The sequence below is a fragment of the Kickxella alabastrina genome, assembly GCF_025024165.1.
Source record: "Kickxella alabastrina strain RSA 675 chromosome Unknown BX661scaffold_8, whole genome shotgun sequence".
Classification (NCBI taxonomy): domain Eukaryota; kingdom Fungi; phylum Kickxellomycota; class Kickxellomycetes; order Kickxellales; family Kickxellaceae; genus Kickxella; species Kickxella alabastrina.
Genome location: NW_026251479.1, coordinates 316,275 through 340,109, shown reverse-complemented (window position 1 = coordinate 340,109; position 23,835 = coordinate 316,275). Strand labels below are relative to the sequence as shown.

Here is a 23,835-nt window from a genome sequence, read left to right as displayed (position 1 = left end):
CTTTGATAACGTCTGGTTTATGAATTTTTATCTAGGCTGCGACAAGCACTACTACTGGCATGATATAGCTCCTGGACAAGAATCGTATTTTGTGATGAACACAGCTCTAGATGTCAAATGTCTAGCGATAATAGTTGGTATTCGCGGCATATGCGTTTGCGAGCCATACACCAAATCCGGATCACTTGTAATCCACAATAACCATTTGGTTGCTAATATGCGCGAAGAGATGTTTGGCTACTGTAAAGTGTGGGCACCCATGAATTCTCTATATTAATAGATATAGATCTGATCTGCTTGTGGAAGTGCGATTTCGAAAGAATGGCCAAATCAGCGCAGGAAAAAGGGTTTGCCGTGATAGATTTTATTATTGATTAATTAACTCTTACAAATAAATTAGTTTTGTTTATTGCATATTGAAATGGTTAATGGATGTTTGCAACCTATTTTTAAAGTTGGAATTACTCATGTTCAGCGCAAATTTGTGCGCAGTATAAATATTAAAGGCTTAATCTGCTTGCAAATCTAAAAATCACAGATTATCTCACTTTGTGGGTTGATTGTTGAGCTTTTGCCTTTTTCGATTTTGCTTTCTTGCTTTCTTTCTTGCTTGCTTTTGAATTAGTCTATTTTTCCAACTCTTATTTCGCTTCGCGTACATACACAAATAATTGCGACGCAAGAGTAAGTTTGGAATTGGGAATAGGCAACTTGGTTTTTGAGAGTGGGATGAGTGCATTCTCTACGAAATTCAGGTTTACAATGGAAGCTCGACGGCGGCACGGCAAAACGGAATCGGCGGAAATTTAGAGACAAAGACTAATCGCAAACAAAAAGCATTGGGTATACCTCGTTTCTTCTGTCACTCATTTATTCGTTCGTTCATTTCTATTTTTTTGTAGTGGCCAAGAAACCCAAGTCGAGAAACATTTTGGTCCGCCTTATCAGCACTGCAGGCACTGGGTTCACATACGTCAAGCAGAGGCCCCGCACGGCTGCTTTCCGTTTGTCGATGATGAAGTTTGATCCGCGCGTCAACCAGCATGTGCTGTTCATGGAGCACAAGATCAAGTAATTTTCTCTTTTTGACTACTTATGGCGTACATGTAGTAATTTCCACTCTCTTTCCCTCACTTCAACAAACAAAATAAGGTCACAAGTAAGCAAACCTTTTTCTTTACCAAAGTGTGGAGTGCGTATTAAAACGGAATTAAATTAGTTTAAAATTGGAGTGCTTCATTATCTGACAGTGTCCAGAACAGAGTTGGCCACATAGCTGAATCCCAGGAATGCTGTGGCAGGATCAATGTCGTCTCCAGCCTTGGCTGCATCATTTTTGTTCGCATTAGCAATATTGCAAGCTGTAGTCGGGATGTGGTCGGTAATAGCAACTGCAGGGTACCTGTCACGGCCAGCAGTACTGTCGAGCTGCTTGGCTTCGTCAGAAACATTGTCCATATCGGGATCAAGAAGGCTCCCGCGCACAATGGAAGTCGCGAGCTCCTCGGCGGTAAACTCGGTGGCAAAGTTGCTCACGTCGCAGTCGCTCGCGACGACCGGAACTATGGGCGGCGTAAACGACGCGTGGTCCTCTCAAGCCGCTCCCAGTCGATCTTGCGGAAGAACCTGTGCTTTTCAGCTCAGCAATGCCCTTGGGGCCATACCCAATGCGCTGGGCGGGATTCTTGCGCAAAAGGCGGATAATGAGGTCCTTAGCGTCGGGCGTCATGTAGTTGGGGTACTTGACTTTGGTCTTGGATATGTTCTTTGAAATCTGCGCGGGCGCCCTGCCCTTGAATGGCACAGCTCCCGTGAGCATCTCATAGAGCAGGATTCCCAGGGACCACCAGTCCACGCTGAACTCATAAGCGGTCGACAGCTCCAGAACCTCGGGCGCCATGTATGATGGCGTGCCGCAAAATGTGCTCGTGCGACCGTCCTTCCCGAGCGCTGTCTTTGACAGGCCAAAGTCGGTCAGAACAAGGTGACCATGCTTGTCGAGCAGGCAGTTTTCGGGCTTGATATCGCGGAACACGATCCCAAGTTTGTGCAGGTGCGCCAGGGCTAGAACGAGCTCCGCAGCGTAGAATACGGCCTGGTCCTCCGAAAAGATGCGCTCGTTGGCCATATGTGTGAACAGCTCGCCGCCGGCCACGTACTCCATGATCAAGTAGAGCTTGGAGTTGCTCTGGAACGCATAGTAGAGCTTGACAATGAATGGGTGCTGCACTTCCGAGAGAATAGACCTTTCGGTCATGGTGAAGGTGATCTGGCGCCGCTTCAGCAGAATAGACGCCTTGCGCAGAACCTTCATCGCGTAGTACTTGTGCGTCAGCTTGTGCTGGACAAGGTACACCTTGCCGTATCTACAGTTACAAAAGTGGATTGGATTTAGGTGCAGTTCGCTCCAATGCGCAGTGCCGGATTCAAGCGGGGCGAGGATATGTGGGGAATGTGGGGGAAACTTCGATTGGCGGCGTCGCAGTAAAACGCAGTTGAAAAAGCCAAGCGAGACCGCGGCTGCGCACAATGCGACACAAATTAAAGAAGCATAAAACGAGTTAGCTGTAGATTGCAGGGCTATTTTACTTACCCTCCTTTCCCAATCAACTTTAGCACGGTAAAGTTATTGATAGTAACTTTGCAGTGCTTCGAGGGCTGCGACTCCTGGTCAGCCGAGTTGTCCATTGCGCTGCCGCTGCCGCATACGCGAATGCCTTCATCGCGGGCTTCTGCGCCAGAATCGTCGCTACCACAGTCGCTGTCACTGTTGACAAAGTCCTCGTCGAGGGGGACCTCGACATCCTCGTTGTCGGCCATGTCTTCGTAATCTGAGTCCATGTGAATTCCGTCGAGCTGGTTCTCGAGCATGTTCAGCGTCCTGGCCGAAATGCTGGGCCGGCGACGGGGCACAGCCTGGGACTCTGAGCGAGACCCTGCCAGCTGGGACCCGGGACGCGACAGCGTGAGTGACGGGAGCACAATAGGCGATTGCGCCAGCTTTGGCGGCCTGTAATGGGGGCTTCCTCCTCGAGCTCCATGTCAAATATCATTGTGGCGAATGCGCTGTAGGGGTGTGGTGTTGGTAGTTTTACTTTGTTGCTGTTTGATGGTGTTGTATCTTCAAAGTCACCGCGTGTGCTTGAGCTGAAGCTGCGTCAAGAAAGCGAGCAGAAACGATGAGTGGGGCGCCAAGCAGAGTGTTGGCGGGTTATCTTTCGCTGCTTCTACTATGTATAGATCCTGATTATGTTGATGTCGTTGCCGTCGTCGTCGGTGTGGTTGTGGCTGTACTTGCGGCAGGGCCTGTGAGTGTTGTTTTGGCTTGGGGCGTGCGAGTCAATTCGGCGAATAAACATTTGTTGTGCGAGAGGTTAAAGTGTGTTAATTTAAACCGAACAGTTAATAATTTTTGTAGAAAAAAGGGTTGGGCAGGTCAGGTGGAAGTCGTGAATAAAAGGAGAAAGCAAAGCACACGCCAGTCTGTGCCCCCAACTTTTTCTTTCGCTTTGCGCCGTGTCACAAAAACACAATACAGTTGCGATGAAAACCATTCAGAAACCCCACGAATAAGTAAATGGGAGCGATCGGCTTCATCTAGCTGCCATTGGCTAATCTACATCACAGCCACAAACACTCAGTGGGACTGTTTTTTTTGGACATAAGCCAGATCAATTGATTGCGCGCGATTAAGCCCAGCTTTTTTTTGCATTGTCGCAGCAAAAAAAAAAGTCTGCGCACAGCATCAAAAGGAAGCATTGCTCGCTGCTCGTTGTTCCTGCCATCTTGTCTTTCTAAAGTTTACCTAGTGTTCTTATTATTCATCATTTAACCAGTACATAGCATATTTTTCTTACGACTTTAGAGCAATTTTCGTCTCGTTGTTTATCTGTTTAATATCTCTCATCCAACAGCATCATCATTTGCTAGCCTGTCCCGTCCACACTCACTACACAAGTACACACAAAGTCATTGACACATCTGCTTTTTCTTAACAATGGCACCCTCAATCGACCCCAAGGCTCTCGCCGCCCTCTCCATCGACCACACCGCCGACTCTGTCGTTGACGCCAAGAAGGTCAAAAAGGAAAAGAAGGACAAATCCGACAAGAAGGAGAAGAAGGACAAGAAGGAAAAGTCTGACAAGAAGGAAAAGAAGGACAAGAAGGAGAAGACCGACAAGAAGCGCAAGCACAAGTCTACCTCCGGCTCCGAGGAGTCCGAGTCTGAGACTGAACCCAAGCCCACCAAGAAGGCCCACACCAAAACGGCCGACGCTCCCGTCACTCAGGCCACGGAGGTCGAGGTCGAGGCTGTCAACGAGCTCAGTGTCAACAACTTCCCCCTGTCGGAACAGACCAAGGTTGCTCTGCGCAAGCGTGGCATTGAGGCGCTGTTCCCCATTCAGGCCAACACGTTGGTTCCGATTATCGAGGGATTCGATGTTCTTGGCCGCGCCCGCACAGGTACCGGAAAGACCCTGGCGTTTTCGCTGCCCATGATTGAGCTTATGCTCAAGTCGACCGACCACTGCAGCGCGACCGTCAGCCGCGTGCAATCGTGCTGGCGCCCACGCGCGAGTTGGCCAAGCAGGTTGCCAACGAGATCGAGTTGACCACCACCAAGTTACCGTCGTCACCGTGTATGGTGGAACCTCCATCTACGACCAGCAGCACAAGCTGCGCAACGGTGTTGACTTTGTCGTCGGCACCCTGGCCGTGTCATTGATCTGATTGACCGCGGCAACCTGGTTCTGAGCAACATTCAGTTTATCTGTCTCGACGAGGCCGACCAGATGCTGGACATTGGTTTTAAGGATGATATGGAGAAGGTACTTCGTTGCGTGCAGGAGCAGCGCGCCGGTGGCCAGTACAGACGCTGCTGTTTCGGCCACTCTTCCAGAGTGGGTCAACCAGATTGCGCGCGACTTCATGAAGCCCGACCACAAGAAGATTGATCTGATCGGTTCCCAGGCTCTCAAGACCAGTGAGACCGTTGCCTATAAGGCTGTGGTCACGCCGTGGAAGACTCGCCACGACATTGTCTGCGACATGGTTGCTGTATACGGCAAGGCCGGACGCTGCATCATCTTTACTGAGACCAAGGCCGATGCCAACAAGTTGTCTACGTCGACCAAGTTCACGAATGGCGCGCAGGCGCTGCACGGCGACATCCCGCAGGCGCAGCGCGAGCAGACGCTGCAGGGCTTCCGTAACGGAACTCTGCGCGTGCTTATCTGCACGGACGTCGCAGCGCGCGGCCTTGACATTCCCGAGGTCGACCTTGTCATCAACACCGACCCCCCCAAGGACGCTGAGACCTTTATCCACCGCAGTGGCCGTACCGGTCGCGCTGGCCGCTCAGGCGTGTGTATCACTTGCTTTGGCCCCCAGGAGATGTGGTGGCCCGAGTACATCCGCAAGCGCGCCGGTGTCAACTGCGAGATGATCCAGCCTCCCCAGGCCAACGACATCATCCAGACCACCGGCCTCGAGTCAGCCAAGGTTATCGAGAAGTGCTCGGCCTCGGCCGTCGACCTGTTTATGGCCACGGCCACCGAGCTGGCCGACAGCGCCTTTGGAGGCAACGCTGTGCGCGCGCTGTCCGCTGCGCTGGCCCACATCTCGGGCTACAGCCAGGGCATCCCGTGCCGCAGCTTGATGACCGGCGAAGCCGACCGTGTGACGATGATCATGCATACGGACGAGCCTGTCAACACTTGGGGTTATGTGCGCGGCGCCATGGTCCGCCACACCCCCGGCCTCGAGGACAAGGACATGAACTCCTTCCGCATTGGCGCTGGTCGCACGTCGGTTGTCTTTGACATTATGAGCCACCTGATTGAGGAACGCCGAGTCGACGCTGCCGATGAGAACGCCGGCACCGTCATTGTTGTCAAGGGCATGGAGTGGAAGCCCAGCGCAACGGCATGCGTCTGGAGACCTGCCAAGCCCTGCCCGAGTTCGAGGACAACGACGTTGTCACCGGTCGCTCGATCAGCAGCAGCTACGGCGGTCGCGGTGGCGGCCGCGGTGGAGGTCGTGGTCGTGGAGGCTTTGGTCGCGGCGGCGGCGGCTTCGGCGGCCGCGGTGGAAGCGGTGGTCGTGGAGGCTTTGGCGGCAGGGGTCGCGGCAGGGGTGGCTACTAAGCCAGCATTGACTTCTTTGCTTTGCTCAAATTCCTAGTCTAGTCTGCAGCTCAAATCATGAATTGAAAACGTGGCTTAATTGTACACCTTATTCTGTCTCTTGCTGTGTTCCAGCCATTCACTCATTTTTCCAGTTAAATTTTCTTCAAAAATGCACATATCACACAATTACATTTATGTTCGCTCTTTATTTCTATACAGGCGTACATGGGGCTGAAAAGTGGACAAATTAATACTAAGTAGTCGACCTGAATTGCCGAATGTTCATTCAACTGGCGTGATCCTGCCAGTCACCATTCTCACAATGTGACAAACGCAACTTTTCCGCATTGCTCTTTATTGCCTCTGCCCCCAATACTCCGCAGATACTGACGTTCAAGCGAACGGAAAGACTTGCGCTTTACAAGCCAGGAGGCGAGAATTAATGTCCCGCCTCAGCTGGAGACTTCAACTTCACACACAGCAAAAATTGAACGAGTGTCCAGTCGTATTCGCACAGATACAAAACGTGGGCGTATTTTGTGGCAAATACTCGCACAACCTGCCATTTTAGACGTATAAAAAGAAAAATGGAAAACATGATAGAAAAACAACAAAGTCACAATGGAGACTTTTTGCTACCCCTTCCGCATCTGCTCCCTCAAGTAAGCGCTCACATTTGCCTTGTTATTATGTGCATGCTTCGGGAATTTATTGTCATTGGCTTATATTGCCTTGTTTTTGTGCGCACGTTTCCTAATGCTTGGAGCGGCGCGCCCTTTTACGCTTATTTCTCTCGTTCCAAGTCTCGCTGAATTTTCATTTTCTACATGTTTGTATTAAGCAAAATGAATTAGTTTGTTGTGCCAAGATGCCGCATCTGTCTACAATTTGGCACTGCTTTCCTCCCTTTTACCATCCCACTAGGGAAAAAAATGTGTACAATGCGCTTACATTGTATAAACCCCGTGTAAGAAAGCGTCCTTTTTACGCTTTCTTTTTTTTTTGCTGGTACAAATTGTTGGCAACATCACTTTGCCTTATCACCTTTGTAACAAAAAAAAAAGAATGAACAAAACGTGAGAAGATACTATTGAAAAATAGGAGAATGTAAAGCATAATTATATCCAATTTATTTATCACTTTACATTAAATTATAAAATAACCATTCCCTGCTCAATCTTGGCTGTTCCCGCTTTTTTTCCTAACGATAAACCACAATTTCTTGTTAATAAATAATTTTTTACACATACACACCACCAATTATTCAAATATTTTTATAGCATTTTCATTTTTGATATTTACAGGGACTGTTCATATTATTAATTATTAATATATACAACGTCTCCTTTATTACCTCCGCCTGTTTGTCCGAGCTGTTTTGTTAACAGTCAGAAGCAGAAAGTTTGCATATTGTTGGAGGGCCCAACATAATAATAACAGGGAAAATTAAAAATACACCCACCATCATCGTTTTCTCTTTCCCAAACTACACAAACACTCATTAGTCTGTGTCTATGTCACGCCGACAATGTACAAACCTTCACACAACATACAGTCTGTCCCTGCCAGTGCTTTCCATTTGAAAGCCGACCGGCAGCACTCTTATAACTATAACACATAAGCATGCCAAACCTGGGGCCTCTGCAGCAGCCATTCCATTGCCAGTGGCAAAACATTATGATGGCAGCTACAGCAAAGATAATAGCGGAAAGTATAATACACAGGAGGCAAATGCACAAGCAAGTTGCCCAATATAGCTACCATCGGTGTGAGGAAGGATTCAGCACTTATTATTTACAAAACAATAACAATGTTTCACAGCACCCATTGCAGAAGCAGCAGGGCCAGCAGCACTACAGCAAACCACTGATACCGCCAACACCGTTGTCTCAGCAGCAAGCAGCAACAAAACGCCGCCATCACTTGAGCTTCCCGATGAGTACTGTCACTAACTTTATCAACAGCGCATGTTGCCCTTGACCCAGCCCAATTTCAGCCCCAGACTCAGCCCAAGACTCAACCCCAGGCTAAAGTGACCAAATATGACTACGGGAATCCAGGCAGCACACCGTATCCATACTACAACGATTCTCCGCCGCCTGACTACATGAATAATGGCAATACACATTACCCCACCTCGCGCCCCAAACAGTATGCTGCACAGAGAAAACCCCAGAGTCAAAGCACGCAGCCAAGCAACAAGCGCAGCTCAAACCAATACCAGTACCAGTACCAGGGGCAGCAGCAGCAACAACAAGGCCAGGAATTCTCTATTCATCAGAACTATGACAATTACCAGACGATTTCGCACAAGCGGAGCCCCAGTCAGGGTAATTTGCAATCAACTGGACACAACCACCATCATAGTCTGTCACCTAGCATGGCAGCCGTTTCGAAAGCATACACGCTCTTGTCTCTGCCTGTGGCGGGCGCACTTGCAAGTACGATTGCAAAATCCACAAAGAAGCCAGGGAAAAGAGTGACGTTTGCCGACCCCATTACCGAGTACCAAAATATGCCCGTGCCCAACTCGACATTGGCGCCAGTCAAAACTTATATCCCAGGCACTTCGATCCTCAAGAAGAGCTCGCTGTCGCAGGAGGCTTCTGCTACCGAGTATGGAGGCATCAGCGGCAAAAGTAATAGCGATGGGTTGTTGGCCTACGAGAAAGACAAGTCGTCTGGGGGGCTGTGCAATGATGAGTTCTGTTACAGCTGTTCGAGGCACAGAAATACAACCAGAATAAGCAGAGTTCTGGCCGCAAGCGCAATGTCAGCGAGAGCCACTATGTGGCCGACGGGAGCATGTGCGGCGACGGTTGTGATTGCCAATGGGAGGACTTGCGCAGAAACTCGAGCTATGAGCAAAACATGTATTCCTCCGGTAATCCCTACAGGTATGACAAATTATTCTCGTGTCCATGGAGCACATGCCACTCAATGAGCAGTATCCGTACTGTTGAATATAGTGGTATCCCACTGTACGCTTGCACTTGAATATGTTTGGGCCAGCGCCAAATTATATTGCATGTGCGCGTTGTAGTCCTCTGTATATTTTTCCTTTATCCTCCAACCCACATACACACCCACATTATACACACCTCTAGCTTTCTTTACCTACTACTACCACCACCCCCTACATGCTAATATTAAATTTTCTCGCCAACTATTTTTCATTTTTTTGCAGCACCTTTATTTCATTTTGTCTTTTGTCTTTTTATCTTTGAGACTTTAGTTGCCTTTTACTTTGTATTTTTCCTTGTTCACTTCTGTTTTTATAATATAAAACGGTTGCATTGCACCAATTACAACTATTGATTGGATGTGTGCGCGTGAGTATAAAAGCAGAACATGCCATGTGTAATAAAAACAAATTACTTATAAACAAAAAAATTAAGTGTAAAAAATAAAGTGCCCCAACATATTTCCACATGTCATCGCATGGTCATATGTGCTTGTAGTGGACATGCTGATGCGATGTGCATATGACTCTCATGGGTGACGAGTTGCAGTCTGCACAACGCATTATAAAAATTAAATAGCCTCAAAGTCCTCATCATTGGCTGCATCTGCGTCCTCGTCCTCAGACCACATAATGTCTGCCATGATGTCATCCGTCTGGCGGTGCAGCGCAGCAAGCCCAGTCAGCGTCTCGAGATAGCTGTATCCCTCCGGCACATTGGCCGCATCTTCATCCACATCGACAGCACAGTGCGGGGCGTCCTCAGCAACCAGTGTGTTGTTGAAGGCGCGCAACAAAAAGTCAAAGCCGTACTGGCGGTATGCGTCCAGCACTTTGGGCGAGCAAGCCGTGCACATATTGGACGATTGGCCGACAATGGTGTGCTGGCGGAAGGCGCGCAGGTATCCGCGAATCTGGTGCGGCGGCACGCCAAAGACGCCCTGGGAGGCAGAGTCGGGGTCGTCTTCAGCAGCAGGCGCCGGGGCGTGGGCGCCGAGCGGGTGCTGAATGATGGCGGTCAGCAGCTCGACGGCAGTGCCTGAGGCAATGGGCGCCAGGCCTGGGCGCGTAACGGTGCACTGCTGGTCGAGCGTGCGGTCGGTCAGTGAGTCTGTCGGTGCGACAACGTCGTTGCAGAAATAGCAACCCAGGCGCGCGCCGGCGGCGTCTTCGGTAGAGTGCACGCCGTGGCGCATAGCTACAAACGAGTCAAATCCCAGTGCAACGCAGATGACAATCTTGCTGTGCAGTGCGCCGAGCAGCGACGGCAGCCAGCGGCTCTCGCGGCTGTCAGTCAGCAGGAACACGACGTCGTGTGCTCTAATAAGGCCCTCGAGCTGCGTGACGGCCGCACGCACAGAGTCAATCTCAGCCGGCGCCACAGCATGGCCGGGCATCGGGATGCTCATCTGCACACCGGATGCGTCGACATTGGGAAAAATACGGCGCATGGCTTCAGCTGCCGCAGCTGCCTTTGGCTTTCCGCCGTCCAGGCTGTCAGCAAAGTCGTACAACGGCTGGCGCGCCGGGTTGGAGAATGACACGCGGCCGTTGTCAACAAACGTAATGGTGCGCACGCCCCAGGCAAGCAGCGCGCGTGCCGTGTATGCTCCTAGTGTACCGGAACCCACCAGCAGGGCGCGAGTGCCGGCAACCTTGGCCAGGTCGACAGATGGCGCCAGGCGCCACCGCATGAGCTGCAGATTCAGGTCCAGTGCCGACTCGGCCAGCAGCACAGGGTCCATTGCTGCCGAGAGGTCGGCCACGCGCGGTGCCAGGCGGTCGCGCTCGTTGCGCTCCCAGCCGCTGACCTGCCTGTCGGCCTTCACCTCCGTTGCCGCCGTCACGTTGATATCAACAACAATACTCTCTGCCACGGCGTCGCGCAGGCACAGGACGCGCATCTTCGAGACATCCGCGTGCGTGTATCGCAGCCACGCCAGCAGGTTGCGCAGTGGCCATCCGGGTCGCGTAGCATGGCTGCTCGGGTCGACGAACGCCAGCATTGTCTCACCGCCGTCGGAATTGCTAAACGCCTGCTCCCACTCTCCCAGAGAATACAGGCGCCACGGCTCCCCGGCCTTGTACCGCGCAAGAAACGCCCCTGTGGCGCTGGCAAACTCGCTTGTCTTGTGTAGCGAGTCGATGTCTGCATTGCTGCCAACAAACGACGCAATGGGGGTGACCGCATCGGCCGTATCCGCCGGGTCGGCTGTGACTGCGGGAAAGCCGAACCAGTGGTAGAAGCGGTACTTTTTTAGGTCGGCAAATGACAGCAGCACAAACGGCCACAACAGCTGCGGCTCCTCAGTCGCGCGGCCGCTGTGGATCGCATCGAGGACCTCTCCGCCAACGCCCCGGAGCAGCTCGCCCTTGTCGCTCTTTTTGAACTCTTCAATCGTGTTTGTGTTGTACAGGTGCCCGCTGACGCTGGCTCCCAACTGCGAGCTGATGGCGCTGTCTGTAGTCCATGCATCCTGGCTGACGCGCAGACGGGCGGGCACTGCCAGCCGCTGGACCTCTGCTCCGGCCGCGTTATTCCGCACCGCGTGGCGCCGTCCGCCCGTAAACTCACCCCGGATAGTTGTTCGTGCCGTGTCGAGCTGCGCCGAGTGCAGCTTGTGATGACCAAGCTTTGACCAGAACTCGGGTTCGACTGTCGAGCTGAAAGGCTCAAACTGGACAATTCGTGACATTAAATGTGTATTTATTTATTTTTTGCTTTGGAAAAACAATAGTACGGGTTTATGTAAGAAAAATCTTTAAAAACTGTTCTGAAAGGAAAAGGGCGTGCGCGGCAAAGGGACGAGCTCTGTCGCCACTTCGCAAAGAACGACAATCGGATCATGCAAGCGCGCTGTATCAATTAAAGCACAATTAAAGCACAATTAAAGCATAATTACAGCAAAAAAAGATGTTTGCTTCAAACTTGTCAGCCACTTAAACTATACATGTGCCTTTTCAATTAGTTGCTAATTCCCACTTGTGACAAGCACGCGGCTGATCTCACTTTAACCCGCGCTTGCTAATGCAACAAAAAACAAGCTTGAATGTAAATAAGTAAATGTGTGTGTTGAAAACTGAATAGAAAAATGAAAAATGTCAACTCGATGGAAACCGTGAGCACCCGGCCTCACTTTTTCGTCTCCTCTTCCTCCTCCACGTACTCGGGGTTCTTCTTCAAGATGACAAAGCCCTCGAGCACATTGGTCAGCGGGATGTACTTGTCTGTCGCTATCTCGGAGCGCTCCGCGTGGCCAAGCAGCACCGGCGTCTCGTGCGCCTGGAATCCAGTGATAGTCTTGGGCCTTCCAACTTGGCCGACCGCATCGACTGCCTGGCCGACACGCACGCTAGTGCTGATGGCCTCGAGCTCCTCGTTGAATGTAATGAGGAAGCGCGGGTACATGGCGCGCACCAGGTAGTACAGCAAAAAGTGCGAGTCCGTCAGGATCAGCTTCTCAGCGTTGGTCATCGCTACGATCGGGATCAGAAGCCAGCCAGTGCAGTGTGCGACAGCAGCGACCGGTCGTGGTGGTACGGGTTGACCGTCAGCGTGCCCTTGCCCATGTGCAGCAGACCCTGTGAAATGCGCACAGTGAACAAGATGTCAGTGTCCTTGTGGTAGTATGTCGCCAGCTGCCGCAAGAGCTGCGCCAGGCGCGCGTTGTTGGTTCCGGCGCCGACGATACCCATTGCAAAGACCGCGCTGGTCGCCACCGCCTTGTCGTTGTCGTGCGAGTACTTGTTTAGCGTGTCGAGCACGCCGACGAGCGGGTTGGACGCGCACACAATGGCCATGGCCAGAGGCACGGTGCGCCGCACAACCGGGTCGCCGTATTGCATCAAGTGGTCAAATGTGCGCAGCGACATCTCCGACCCGACAGTCTCGCCCATCGAAATGAGCGCCACTCCGAGCACTGCAAACGCCTGTGGCAGCTGGTCCTCCTTGTCGCCGAGGTGCTCGGCGCAGATGTGCAGCATCTTCTGCACCTCCAGCACGTTGCCCGTGCCCGTGTAAGCGCACACCTGCATCATGATCGATGCCTGCTGGCCGATCGGGTGCGTGACGACCTTGAGCGTCTCGAGGATCGTGTCGTATTTGTCCTGCGTGCCCACGTACAGCAGGCCCAGGCCAAGAGCCATAAACCGCGCGTACTTGTGGTTGAGCTCCGTATCGACGCGCTCCATCATCGCCTGCAGAATACTCGACGACACGTCGATGTCGCCCGACCCGATGCACACCAGGCCCGCCGACAACGCCGCAATCGAGGACAGATCTATGGTGATGTCGGTGTCGCTGATGATCGGCAGCAGGAGCTCGACAATGTCCTCGCGGTTGGTGCCCGCGTACGCCATGCCGATACCGGTAATCGCCGCCAGCCTGATAATTGCCGGCTTGCTCTCATCCGTAATGTAGTCCGCCAGCAGCGCCTTTGCCGAGTCCGTCTCGTCGTGTACGCCCGATGTGAGCATGCCAATGGCCAGAATCGAGCCCGCCTTGATTGAGTTGTCCTCAGACTCGAGGAATTTGTCAATCTGGTTGAGACCCACCTCGACGTCCCACAGCATGATCATGCCCAGCGACGCTGTGGCGCTAAGCATGCCCAGATCCTTGTTCTTGTAGATCCACTCGAGCCCGCTGGTGCTTGTGGTCATCAGCTTGTCGGTTCCGTAGCCCGCGTTGACGAACGCGTTGACAAACGTTGAGGCGAGGTTGTGCCGCGCCGACTCCAGTGTTGTGTCAACGTTGGAGTTCTCCAGGTGCGACTTGTAAATATCCTCAGGCGACTTGGGGTCGAGAAGCTCGAGGTCGCGGGCCAGGTTGAGGTAGCTCTTCGACAACCCCGAGTTGTACATGCACGCCAACAGCTCTTCGTCGTCGTCCTCAATGAGCTCGGGCATGTGCACCTGCTGGCGCGCCATGATAAACGCAAGTTGCGCCTTCTCAAGGCGCGTGGTGCAGCTTTCCCAGTCCTCCTTAATCATGTCATTCTGCCCGAGCCTGATCGACAGCGGCAGGCTCTGCGACGGCTTGCCGAATTTGTGGTAGATCCGGCGGGCCGTTTTCAGGAACCCCAGGTCCGACGGCGGTGCAAGCAGCGGAGAGCAGCTAATCATGTACAGGCACACGCGCTCAAACGTATCCTTTGTGACAAAGTTCTCGATGAGCTCCTGCTGACCCAGCTCCTCAAGCAGATCGACGGCGTCGGCCTCCGCGTTGTGCTGCATGAAGAAAGGCACAATCTCCTGGGCCACTTTGACCAGGTAGTCTGTGTCCTCGCCGCTGTCCTCCTCGACCTTGATGGCATACTCCTCGCCGACCTCCATGGCCAGATGCCGCACGTACTCGTGCCCCCACTCGGAAATACCATCGTTCTCTAGCCCGGCCAGAAGCCTGTACCTTAAGCAGTCCCGCTTGCTGTCCCGGTCGTACGCCATGCCCAGCAGCGACAAAATGCTGGCCAGTGCCTTTTTATTATTTTCGTCCATCCACTGGTCAAACAGCTCGCCCAGTGTCTCGTAGTGCACCTTCAAGTACTTTAGTGGCTTGGGCACCGATGTCATCGACCCTGTTGTCGACCGGATAACGGTGTTTAGGTTCTCAAGCGCTGAGCGATGAATGTCGACCGACGACTCCTACGGCAACAGTTCAAAATAGAAAGTGGCAAAAAGTATGTGTGATGAACAGAATGTCCTAGCTATCCCAGCCCATTGATTGTCTGTCAGCACAGCAGCAGCACTGAATCGCTTTGAATTTGGTGCAGACTGTGTGCAAATGCTTTGATTATTACCTTTAGCCTCTCCACGATCATCTCGAGCTCGCTGACAAGCTGCTGGTCCTCCTCAGACTACATAAAATTAAAAATTGAACATTGTAAACCTTGCGTTAGTGGATGTCTGACAACGTACTGCGATTCAATTCAACACACTCAATAGTCGTCGCGGCGCACAATACCGCATTGTTGTTTATAATGTTGGCGACAAATTTTATTGTCGTCCGAAATCTTACCAGCTCATCCTTCTCACCCTTATCCTTGTTTTTGGTGATTTTCTCAGTGGCGGTCTTCGAGTTGAGCACGTCGTCGCTCGCGGCGGGAGAATCCTTCTTTTCAACCATAGTAGTTAAGCGGGTGGCAATAGATTTGGTAAATTTGTAGTAAATGTAAAGAAAAATCGATATTAAATCGAAAACAATAAAATAACAATAATGTCTTCTAAAATAAAAAATGCGAGAGAGCGGGAAAAGCACAGAGACCAAGCATGTCGTTAATAAAAAAGCCATGGTTAATAACGGCGCCTGTCATCGTTGCACTTTTCTCGTACTGCTAATGCATTACGTACACAGTCATACAAATGCGACCATTGATCAGATGGATGTGGATTAGCAGATCACGAAAAGCTTAGCAGTGGAGTCAGTTAAGAGTAGCATTAGCGGTGCGGCATACAACTAAACCCTGGTACTATCTCTTTCTTAAACTTATCAATTATCAATTATATATACGAAATGATTATGTTTTACATAGTAACGAAAATGGGAGTACAGAAAAAATGACTGATAAGCAAGCAACTATAATTTGGTGTGCTGGATAAAAAAACGTCCACACATCGCTTAGAGAAAATAGATCCATAGATCCACTTGTTTAATACAGGACAGGCTTTATCAAACGAACAACTGACAGATATAATTGCATTATATATAGATAAATACATCCGTGCGCTGCCTACAGGGATGAGTAGCTGCAGCAGTGTTGCCTCTTTGGTTTTGCACCCGGTTGCTTGCTGCTGAGTTTCTGCCAAATGATTGCACTTTGTTAACACTTTTTGCCAGAGGCAGGAAATTCACTTTACCTTTTAATAAAATGTAAAGGTTACACTGCAGTTCGGGGGTTTGTTACAGCATATTTACAACTGATTCAGGCTTTAAACGATTATGCGCTCGTGCCTTCAGTCCTACACATACAGTGATGAATAAACTAGCGCTCAATCAAGGCAGCCAATGGGAGCTGGCAATATGGCCATCACGTGCAGTGCTTGTGTGCAATGGCACCGTCATCTGCAAAAGGCAGTGTAGGCAAAGCGTTTCAGCTAATTTAAATTTCGCGTCCTTTTCTTTTTTCTTAACTATTTTATTTTGCATTCGCTCTCTTCTACTACCTTTTTTCCATCTAATTGCACTTCCAATGTCAGCATACAGCGCGCATGGCGCAAACAGCAATAGGTTGCGACACCACACAGGCGGCAACGGCGGCTATCCAAACACACCCAACCCATTCCAGCAGTATGAGCAGGAGAACGACCCCAACGGCAAGGACTCGCGGCTGAAGAACAAGATAATAATGCTTAAGGAGGTGAGCATAAGTATTGGCGACGAGATACGCGACCAAAACCAGTTTTTGACAACTGTGGGCGATGACATGGAGAGCATGGGCGGGCGGCTCAAGGCCACAATGAGGCACTTCAACGACATGTTGGCGCGGCAAGGGTGCGGGCCATTTTTCTACCTGACAATATTTGCCATTGCCGTGTTTGTCTTCTTGTACATGTATTTGAAAGCGCGGTAGAAATATACACTTTAAAAATGGACAAAGATGTGTATTTAATGATTAATCGAGGATATTTTGAAAGGGGAAAAAGCTGATGCTGAAAATTATTGAAATGACGCTCAGTTGGCAGCCTCAGCCTTGGTGGTGTGCTTTGACATAAACTCAAAGAAGGAAAACTGGCTCGGGTCGGTGCCGTACTCGTAAACAAAGTGCGACGCGAGGTAGGCACCAAAGATAGCCTTGAGGTAGTTCAGGGGGACGCGCTCGAGGACGGTGTCAAGCCCAAGCTCCTTGAGCAGACGGGCCGGCAGGGCCTCCTGCATAATGAGGCGGCGAAGGGCAATGTTGTTCCACAGGTCGGTGCTCTCAAGGCTCTTGCGGAGCTCGACAATGGCAACCGACAGCTCATCTGAGAGTATGCTCTTGGGCTTACCCGTGCGCTTGGACTCGTTCCAGAGGCACTCAAACTCGCGTGCGGCGTTGGCCTCGATAAACTTTTGCACATCCGAGACGTACTCCTGGTAGAAGGAGGGCAGAGTGCCATCGGCCTGCTTGCACATCAGGCGGCCGAACTCGGCGTCCGTGAAGGACAGCGCGGCGAGGACTTCGAGCGACGACGAAGTGACACCGCCCTTGTTGGCTGAGGCGTCCTTGAACAGGTGCACTCCGGCCTTCTCCAGGCGCAGGCGCGCATCCTGCGTGAAGAAGAGGTTGGCGCCCTCGACGACGTACTTGAAGCGAGGAGTGCCCTCGGCATCAAACAGCAAGCCGATGTTGTTAATGTCGATGGACTCGGGACGGCCACCGCAGGGGACAAAGAAGTCGGCGGCAGCCAACTTGTTAAGGTGGAAAACGTTGCGGAACGACAGACCATCCTGGACGAGCGTGCCGTTGGGCAAAGTCACCTGGAAGTCGTCAACCAGCACGCGGAAACCCTCGGGGCTGAGTTTGGAGGTGTCAAAGTGCTGGATCATCTGGCGCGCCAGAGCCAGGCGCGTGAGCTCCTCGCGGTTAATGCCGTGGGGATCGTAGAGCACACCGCTGCCGTCGACAACGGCAGTGGTGCGGTCGTTGCTGATCTTGATCTCGTTGGAGCCCAGGTCGCCGTCGGGGCCGCCGGTCTGCAGTTTGGTGCACGCAGACTCGTCGAGGTTCAACTGGCGAATGATGCCCAGGACGTACTGGTGCACGGAGCGCGTGGTCATGCCGTACGTGTCGTGGGGGATACCGCCCAGGGTCTGGCTCTTGCCTGTGGTGAAGGCCTTCCAGAATGGAGCGCCGCGCTTGCGAGCGTGCTGGCTAGCCCAGTCCATGTAGCCGGCAGTGCCCTCATCGGGGCCAAAGAACAGGATCTCGTCGCGGCCGAGGCGGTCGACCAGGCGGTTCTTGATGCCCGGCGACTGGCCAACCAGCAGAAGATCGAGCATGGCGTCGACGTACTTCTCAAAGGCAATAAACGCCTTGTCCTGGGACTCGATGCCAAGCAGGATCGTGCCCTTGGAGCCGCCCTCAGGGATGTCTTTGTTCTTGCGGTGCTGCGTCGACGCCAGCGAGTAGTTCTCGTCAAACAACGTGCGCTGGTTGATCGAAAACGCCTCGGCGTTGCGCGAGCGTACAATGCGGATTCCGCCACGGGCGACATCCTGGAAGCGCACGTGGAAGCCGCGGAACTCGTTACCGATGACCAGGAACAGGCCGTAAGGCTTGACAGGGTACTCGATTGCCGGCAGGAAGCTCGGGTCCATGCGGAACGAGAGCGCAACCTTGGTTGGCTGGTAAAAGTTGGTCTTGAGCACATTCTCGTTGAAGTCGAGCAGCGCGCGCATCACCATTGCGTCATGCTCGTTAGTCGTGACGCGTGCGATCTTGACGCGCAGGTCCTCGGTGCTCAGGGGCACGGTGTCCTGTAGCCGCTGAGCTGACAGTGACACGTGCAGATCGTTATTCAACTCGCTGACCAGGCGCTTGGCGCTGGTGGTGGGCGACGCGGTGTTAATATGGTGCACCTGTGCAAAGTGGGCGTACAGGTCCTTGAGCAGCTCGCGGTGGCGCAACAGGATGTCGAGTATCAGCTCGCGTGTGAAAGTCTCCTGGCGTAGGCGCTTCTTGAGCTTGGCGAGCACCTCAACGGCGGTCGCGTCAGTCGGGTTGAGGATCTCAACGAGCGTTGCGTACTCGTTGCCCAGGCGGTTGAGGAAGTGCTGGGCGAAGATCCACACGGTGTAGCCATACACGGTCTCCTGCACGGACAGCTCGCCGGTCTTGAACAGGTTCTGGAACGGTGTGTTGGGGATGCAGAACAGCAGACTGGCTTCCTTCTTGATCTGGTTGACGTTGTCCTCGATTGACGTCGGCGAGGTTGCGGGGCTGAGCACGGGCGATGCGCTGCTGGTGTTGGTGCCCGAGCTGGGGCCCGAGCTCGCAGCCAGGCGCTTGGCGTGGGAGGCCAGGTCGAGGTACAGGCTGATGACAGTCACGCCGTTGGAGAACTGCTCGACGTACTTGCGCGACGAGTACATGCTGTAGTAGTGGTACAGGTCGGACAGCGCTGAGAAGTAGCCCTGTGTGCTGCGCTGGCGGTAGCCGATGACAATGCGGTGTTCGCCGCTGGGCAGCTCGTCCGAGACGATGACCGGACCGGTGCGGGTGAGAACCTTGGAGACCACGCTGCCGTACAGATCGAGCACACTGGGCGTGGCCTTGGCCAAAAAGGTGCGGTCAGACACTTGGTTGATGTCGTTGACGGCGTCGCCCTGTGGGTCGGGGTTGACGAACTCGCAGGCGTTGACAAAGTACGTACGCAGCGACGCGTCGAGGCTCTTGGAGACCTTGCCACGCGAGCGGTATGACTCAACGCGGTATGCCTTCTCGGCCACGCTGATATCCAGGTACTCGGTGTCAATCCTACAAAAAAGATTGAGTAAATTTTATGATGGTGATCATGGTTAGTGATAAGCAAGAATACTGTGTGTATGTGGAGTGATAGTTGGGATCGGACAAAATGGGGCGAGAGACACATACAGGCAACTGCCGCCACCATCGCTCCCCAAGCATTGAGGGCAGCCCTGAAGTGCTGCGGCGATGGGCAGAGAGATAACAAGATCAAATGCTAAATAAGAAAACTGCTACTGCATATGAGGCTGATAAACCGTCACTTGCGGATTATTAATGACAAAGCATGGTACTTGATGGCAGCCGATAAGCAAAATGTGATTATGCAGAAGCGTGAAATGCGAAATCTCTGACGCATCGTAGCCAATCGCCCAAATCAGCAAGTTGTTTTTTCTAAATCTTACTTCCCCCACGCAGCCGGAACAATGTAATAAATGTATCGCGTGCATGTTTTTGTTGCCAACGGATATTATGCAATGAAAAATATTACTACTCAGGCATGGCGCACTACCACATATTGTAGTATCGCGGTTGCGTGTCGCGCGGTTTGATCTGCAACGATAGCAACGATTTATAGTGTGCGTGTGCATTTGATATTTGCGCTTTGCAAACCATGGCAAGCAAGGCAGATTGTGGGTAAAAAATAAAAGTACCCGGCGGATGCGAGAAATAAATGAATATAGAAACTTACATCTTTTCGAAATTGTCGCCGTCAGTCTTGGAAATGCCGGGTGTCGAATTGTGAATGAACATGGCGCTGTTCTCGTGGCGGGTAGCGAGGGAGACGCTGATCGATTTGCCCATCTTGTTGCTGGACAGCTCGGAGCCGTATATCGCCGTGATGTGCTCGGCGACAGTGCTAGGCTCCTCACGCATGAAGTACATATCATCGAGGCCCAGGACGTCGTAGAACCAGGCAACCTCGCCCTCAATGGCGTGGCTGGGAATCTCGCCCTCTTTCTCAAGGATGCCGCAGACCTGGACGCGGTGCTCTTGCTTGCCCGAGTACACATTGTCGGTGTAGCCGCTGTGGTTAATGGCAGCCGAAAATTCAGAGGTGGTCATGGCTAGCTGTGATATGGGTATGTGTGATAGAAGTATAAAATTAAAAATAAATGTGGTGGTAGTAATGGTTGTTTGCGTATAAACAAGGTATGCTTTGAAAAGTTGGAGGATGGGCCGGAGAGGTGCCTTTTTTATACAATTTACATATTTATTTGTCGTTCGCAGCAGCAATGGCAAAAGCAATGGCAACATCAGAAAACCCGCTCGCACACAGACAAGGCAAGATGTCGGCAAAGAAAAGTAAACAGGGGGAAGAGGGGCGGCGGCCTTGTGGTAACTGGCCTGTATGATGCCAGCCAGCGTTGCTGAGAATGAAAAATAAAAATAAATGTTTTACCACCACCTGGGAAGCAAACCCTGGCCTCAAGCAGTGCTGGCCAATAGCTCTGCTGCTGCTGGTGTGGCTCTGGCAGGTGAATTGAGAATTGTGAGTGGAAGTGCATTCAGAAATTCAAAAATAAAATAAGGGGGGTGGGTAGATCAACCCGCCAGAGAAGGGAGGGGGGTATGTAGTCGGAGAAATTCTTTTTTTGGATGCAGCCTTTCAAACTAAATTAGCATTTGCCTAAGCAAAAACATCAACTGGCGCGGGGAAAAGCTGAATTTGTTTCGAGTTCCCTGAGAAAATAAAACATGCCAGCCGCCAATCTGCTGGTCTGTGCACAGAGCACCAAACAGAAGCAAATAGAATGCAGGATGCCTGGCCATTGTGGATCACTGCTCATTTGCTCTTGCCTTGTCGGTGTGCACTGTCAAACATGATATCTGCAGATCCACCCGCCACCTAGTCCGAAAAAGCAATCGCTGCGTTTGAGCAAAATTTCCTGCTCTTCCAGGAGGCAGCGGAAAATGGCGGCCCTCAGTCCGCTCAGCGCAATTCGCAAATGTCTTCGTTCACCGAGCCAAAAAATAGGCAATAAAAGTATACAGACGCAGCACGGGCAGCCTTTGTGTCGAGCGCAAACGCAGTAGAACAATGGGCTGAGTTGGTCAGTAGTTGCAATCCGCGAGCAGTGCTGAGTCGTTTGTTCGCTGCTGCTGTTGCTGTTGCTGTTGCTGTTGCTGGCTGTCACAACTAATCACTTTGCCACATGTTGACGCGATGGGCGGAGAAAAGGTGGTCGGTGCGCTGCATTTTTCGCATCAATAAAGCAATTTAAAAGCGCGATTGCGGGCTTAATTTGGGCATCTGCCGCCGGGAGCTGCACAAAGGGGTGTGCGGAAATGGGAGCGCTGGCAGCTGGCAGCTGGCCCATGCATTTTTCGCAATTCCATTGGGCACTCATACTTCCACGCACGTGCCATGGCCATTTGGAAGCGCTTTTTGCGTGCGAAAGTGGCGGTAAAAGTTTGTTGGGTCTTTGTTTTGATGTTGGCAGCATAGGCAGCAAGCGGCAAAGGTGAAATACAAGGTTTAATGTCTATGCAAATTCGCTGCTTGGATTGCCTCATTTGGGTGTGTAAAATTTGCAACATCTGCCTTTCTTTGCGCCTTCGTTCTTCTCGGCGCTCTGCCTCCCCAAAATGCCTTTCTGCGCGGAGAAAAGCAATCACAAACAAGGAACTTGGTTTGTGGAAGTTGCAATGGCCTGTGCTCACACGTTTGCGCTAAAATTTCCCAGTACATTATGCGCATTTCCTAGAAACAAGGAGAGGGAGGGGTTGGTGCATGTCCAAAAGAAGGTGTCACATTAATCTCTAGCCGTCAGCTGAGAACTGGCGCGCAACTCGGCAGCTGGCAGCGGCGCGCGCACGAGCCCCTTCTTTCCCACGGGTGGTCCAACGCAATTTCTTTTCAAGGATATTTGCGCCAATGCCGCTGCCAACCAAATGTCTTTATTCGTGTTTTTTGTAATTCCAAATACTCGACGTGGAAATTGTTTGCACCGCTTTACTGTCTGTCCTATTTGAGGAATATTAATAAAGCGCATTCCGTACATTTCTGGCGTCATTTTGTTTGAGAATTTTGCAATAACAAATAATTATCACCAACGCAATGGCAAAGGCGTTTTATAATTTAACGAGTGCTGCCACTATTGCATTTGGTCGTTCGTGCAATAAATAAACACAATGATTCAAAAAAGTATTCACACTATGTACAAGAAATAAAACAATATACAGTACAATCGTTTTTATGTTGTTTCACCCTCCAATTTACACTTTCGCTGTCATCTAGACAGTAATTGAGAAATGCTGATAGCAAATGCAACAGGTTGTTTAGAGCCACAGCGGCCTGGCAATAGCCTAGTAAAAATTCTTGCCTGAGGCTCTTGCTTTTGCTCTTAATGGTCATTGCAAACAATGCGCAGCTGGATCTTTTTTTATAAAAAGGCTACTTCTAGCGCATCTGCAGCTCACGTAGAAACATCTTTCGACGAGAATATCGGACAAAGTTGCAAAGCAAGGGAAAAACACATACCCCGTATTGGAAACCCAGCCCAGAGAAGGCTCACGTGCCGAGTTGCCGCATTGTGCTACTCCTCCCATTTTGTGCGAGTATGATCTGGGAGCATGGAGTGCACAAAGGCGGATTGCGCTTATGTTTGATCAAGACATGTGTCGTGATCAGATCAGTTGATTGGCTGATCTGCTTGAGTCAGTTCAAAGAACCACCTCATTTTGCTGTGTTCGGCTGTGTCTCTGGAAAGTGGCTCTAAAAGAGACAATGTGAATGGAACACCAAGTTTGTATACTTTATTTAAAAGTCTGGTTCTGAAGCTATGCCAAATGCCAAGCCCGTAAATCTACCACATCAGGCGGCGACGCAACCGGTTGAGTCTGATCAAGCGCTTCTTGTAGCCCATCTTCTCCCACTCCTTGTCAGCCTGGCGCTGGATAGCCTCCCTCCTCGACTTGGGGGCCGGGGCAAGCATCAGCACGACCTGCGCGGGGACCTCAAACTTCTTCGCCAGCTTTGACACAGTCCAGTGCGCCGGATCCTCGTTGCGCAGCTTGAACATCGCATGCTTCAGCTCGTCTGTCAATGGCTTCCTTGTCGCCGGCTTGTACTCGCGCACGGGCGGAGGGAGGTCCGCCAGGCTGATCTCTGGCATCGTCTTGGGGACGCGCGACACAAAGATGCTGCCGTCATCGAGCTTTTCTGTGTAGTGCACGTTGGTTCCCAGCGACTTTCTGGCTGCTGCCGAGCTCATTGCTGCTGTCTGTTGCAGGCACGCGCTGCTTGTCCGGAGAACACGGGTAAATAGGGAAAGGGTGTTGCTCATTGTCTCGATGCCAGG

The 23,835-nt window shown here is 51.6% G+C and overlaps 9 protein-coding genes across 9 annotated transcripts; 4 read left to right on the top strand and 5 right to left on the bottom strand.

Annotated features, from left to right (window-relative positions):
* Position 1: 1 nt before the first annotated feature.
* BX661DRAFT_180910 (uncharacterized protein) lies at positions 2–422 on the top strand. Its single transcript, XM_051535570.1, has 2 exons — positions 2–242; positions 281–422. Exons 1-2 carry the CDS (start codon positions 20–22, stop codon positions 376–378), a joined length of 321 nt encoding a protein of 106 aa, XP_051392455.1. The 5' UTR covers positions 2–19; the 3' UTR covers positions 379–422.
* Positions 423–913: 491 nt separating this feature from the next.
* On the top strand, positions 914–1,075 carry BX661DRAFT_142366 (uncharacterized protein; the record flags this gene model as incomplete). The annotated part of the gene is made up of 1 exon (XM_051532940.1): positions 914–1,075. A coding segment is annotated over one exon (162 nt), but the record flags the coding sequence as incomplete, so codon positions are not given.
* A 164-nt stretch (positions 1,076–1,239) lies between these two features.
* BX661DRAFT_170359 (kinase-like domain-containing protein) lies at positions 1,240–2,871 on the bottom strand (the record flags this gene model as incomplete). The annotated part of the gene is made up of 3 exons (XM_051533613.1): positions 1,240–1,562; positions 1,627–2,366; positions 2,594–2,871. The coding sequence occupies 3 exons, from the start codon at positions 2,869–2,871 to the stop codon at positions 1,240–1,242; spliced, it is 1,341 nt and encodes a 446-aa protein (XP_051392453.1).
* Positions 2,872–7,753: 4,882 nt separating this feature from the next.
* Positions 7,754–9,127, top strand: BX661DRAFT_170357 (uncharacterized protein; the record flags this gene model as incomplete). Its single annotated transcript, XM_051533612.1, has 4 exons — positions 7,754–7,841; positions 8,095–8,769; positions 8,835–9,027; positions 9,100–9,127. 4 exons carry the CDS (start codon positions 7,754–7,756, stop codon positions 9,125–9,127), a joined length of 984 nt encoding a protein of 327 aa, XP_051392452.1.
* A 570-nt stretch (positions 9,128–9,697) lies between these two features.
* Positions 9,698–11,791, bottom strand: BX661DRAFT_134128 (uncharacterized protein; the record flags this gene model as incomplete). The annotated part of the gene is made up of 2 exons (XM_051532634.1): positions 9,698–9,799; positions 9,863–11,791. Coding segments are annotated over 2 exons (2,031 nt in total), but the record flags the coding sequence as incomplete, so codon positions are not given.
* Positions 11,792–12,225: 434 nt separating this feature from the next.
* On the bottom strand, positions 12,226–15,213 carry BX661DRAFT_193604 (armadillo-type protein; the record flags this gene model as incomplete). Its single annotated transcript, XM_051537794.1, has 4 exons — positions 12,226–12,549; positions 12,642–14,732; positions 14,888–14,944; positions 15,106–15,213. 4 exons carry the CDS (start codon positions 15,211–15,213, stop codon positions 12,226–12,228), a joined length of 2,580 nt encoding a protein of 859 aa, XP_051392450.1.
* A 1,063-nt stretch (positions 15,214–16,276) lies between these two features.
* On the top strand, positions 16,277–16,657 carry BX661DRAFT_170354 (uncharacterized protein; the record flags this gene model as incomplete). The annotated part of the gene is made up of 1 exon (XM_051533611.1): positions 16,277–16,657. The coding sequence occupies one exon, from the start codon at positions 16,277–16,279 to the stop codon at positions 16,655–16,657; it is 381 nt and encodes a 126-aa protein (XP_051392449.1).
* Positions 16,658–16,758: 101 nt separating this feature from the next.
* On the bottom strand, positions 16,759–20,596 carry BX661DRAFT_142359 (Glutamate/Leucine/Phenylalanine/Valine dehydrogenase-domain-containing protein; the record flags this gene model as incomplete). Its single annotated transcript, XM_051532939.1, has 3 exons — positions 16,759–19,027; positions 19,100–19,543; positions 20,223–20,596. 3 exons carry the CDS (start codon positions 20,594–20,596, stop codon positions 16,759–16,761), a joined length of 3,087 nt encoding a protein of 1,028 aa, XP_051392448.1.
* Positions 20,597–23,340: 2,744 nt separating this feature from the next.
* On the bottom strand, positions 23,341–23,748 carry BX661DRAFT_170352 (mitochondrial ribosomal protein subunit L20-domain-containing protein; the record flags this gene model as incomplete). Its single annotated transcript, XM_051533610.1, has 1 exon — positions 23,341–23,748. The coding sequence occupies one exon, from the start codon at positions 23,746–23,748 to the stop codon at positions 23,341–23,343; it is 408 nt and encodes a 135-aa protein (XP_051392447.1).
* Positions 23,749–23,835: the final 87 nt, after the last annotated feature.

Coding starts and splice junctions, on each gene's coding strand:
- BX661DRAFT_180910 (XM_051535570.1), top strand. CDS start 20: ATGAATTTTTATCTAGGCTGCGACAAGCACTACTACTGGCATGATATA. Junction 243..280: donor CGAAGAGATGTTTGGCTACT/GTAAAGTGTGGG, acceptor CTATATTAATAG/ATATAGATCTGATCTGCTTG.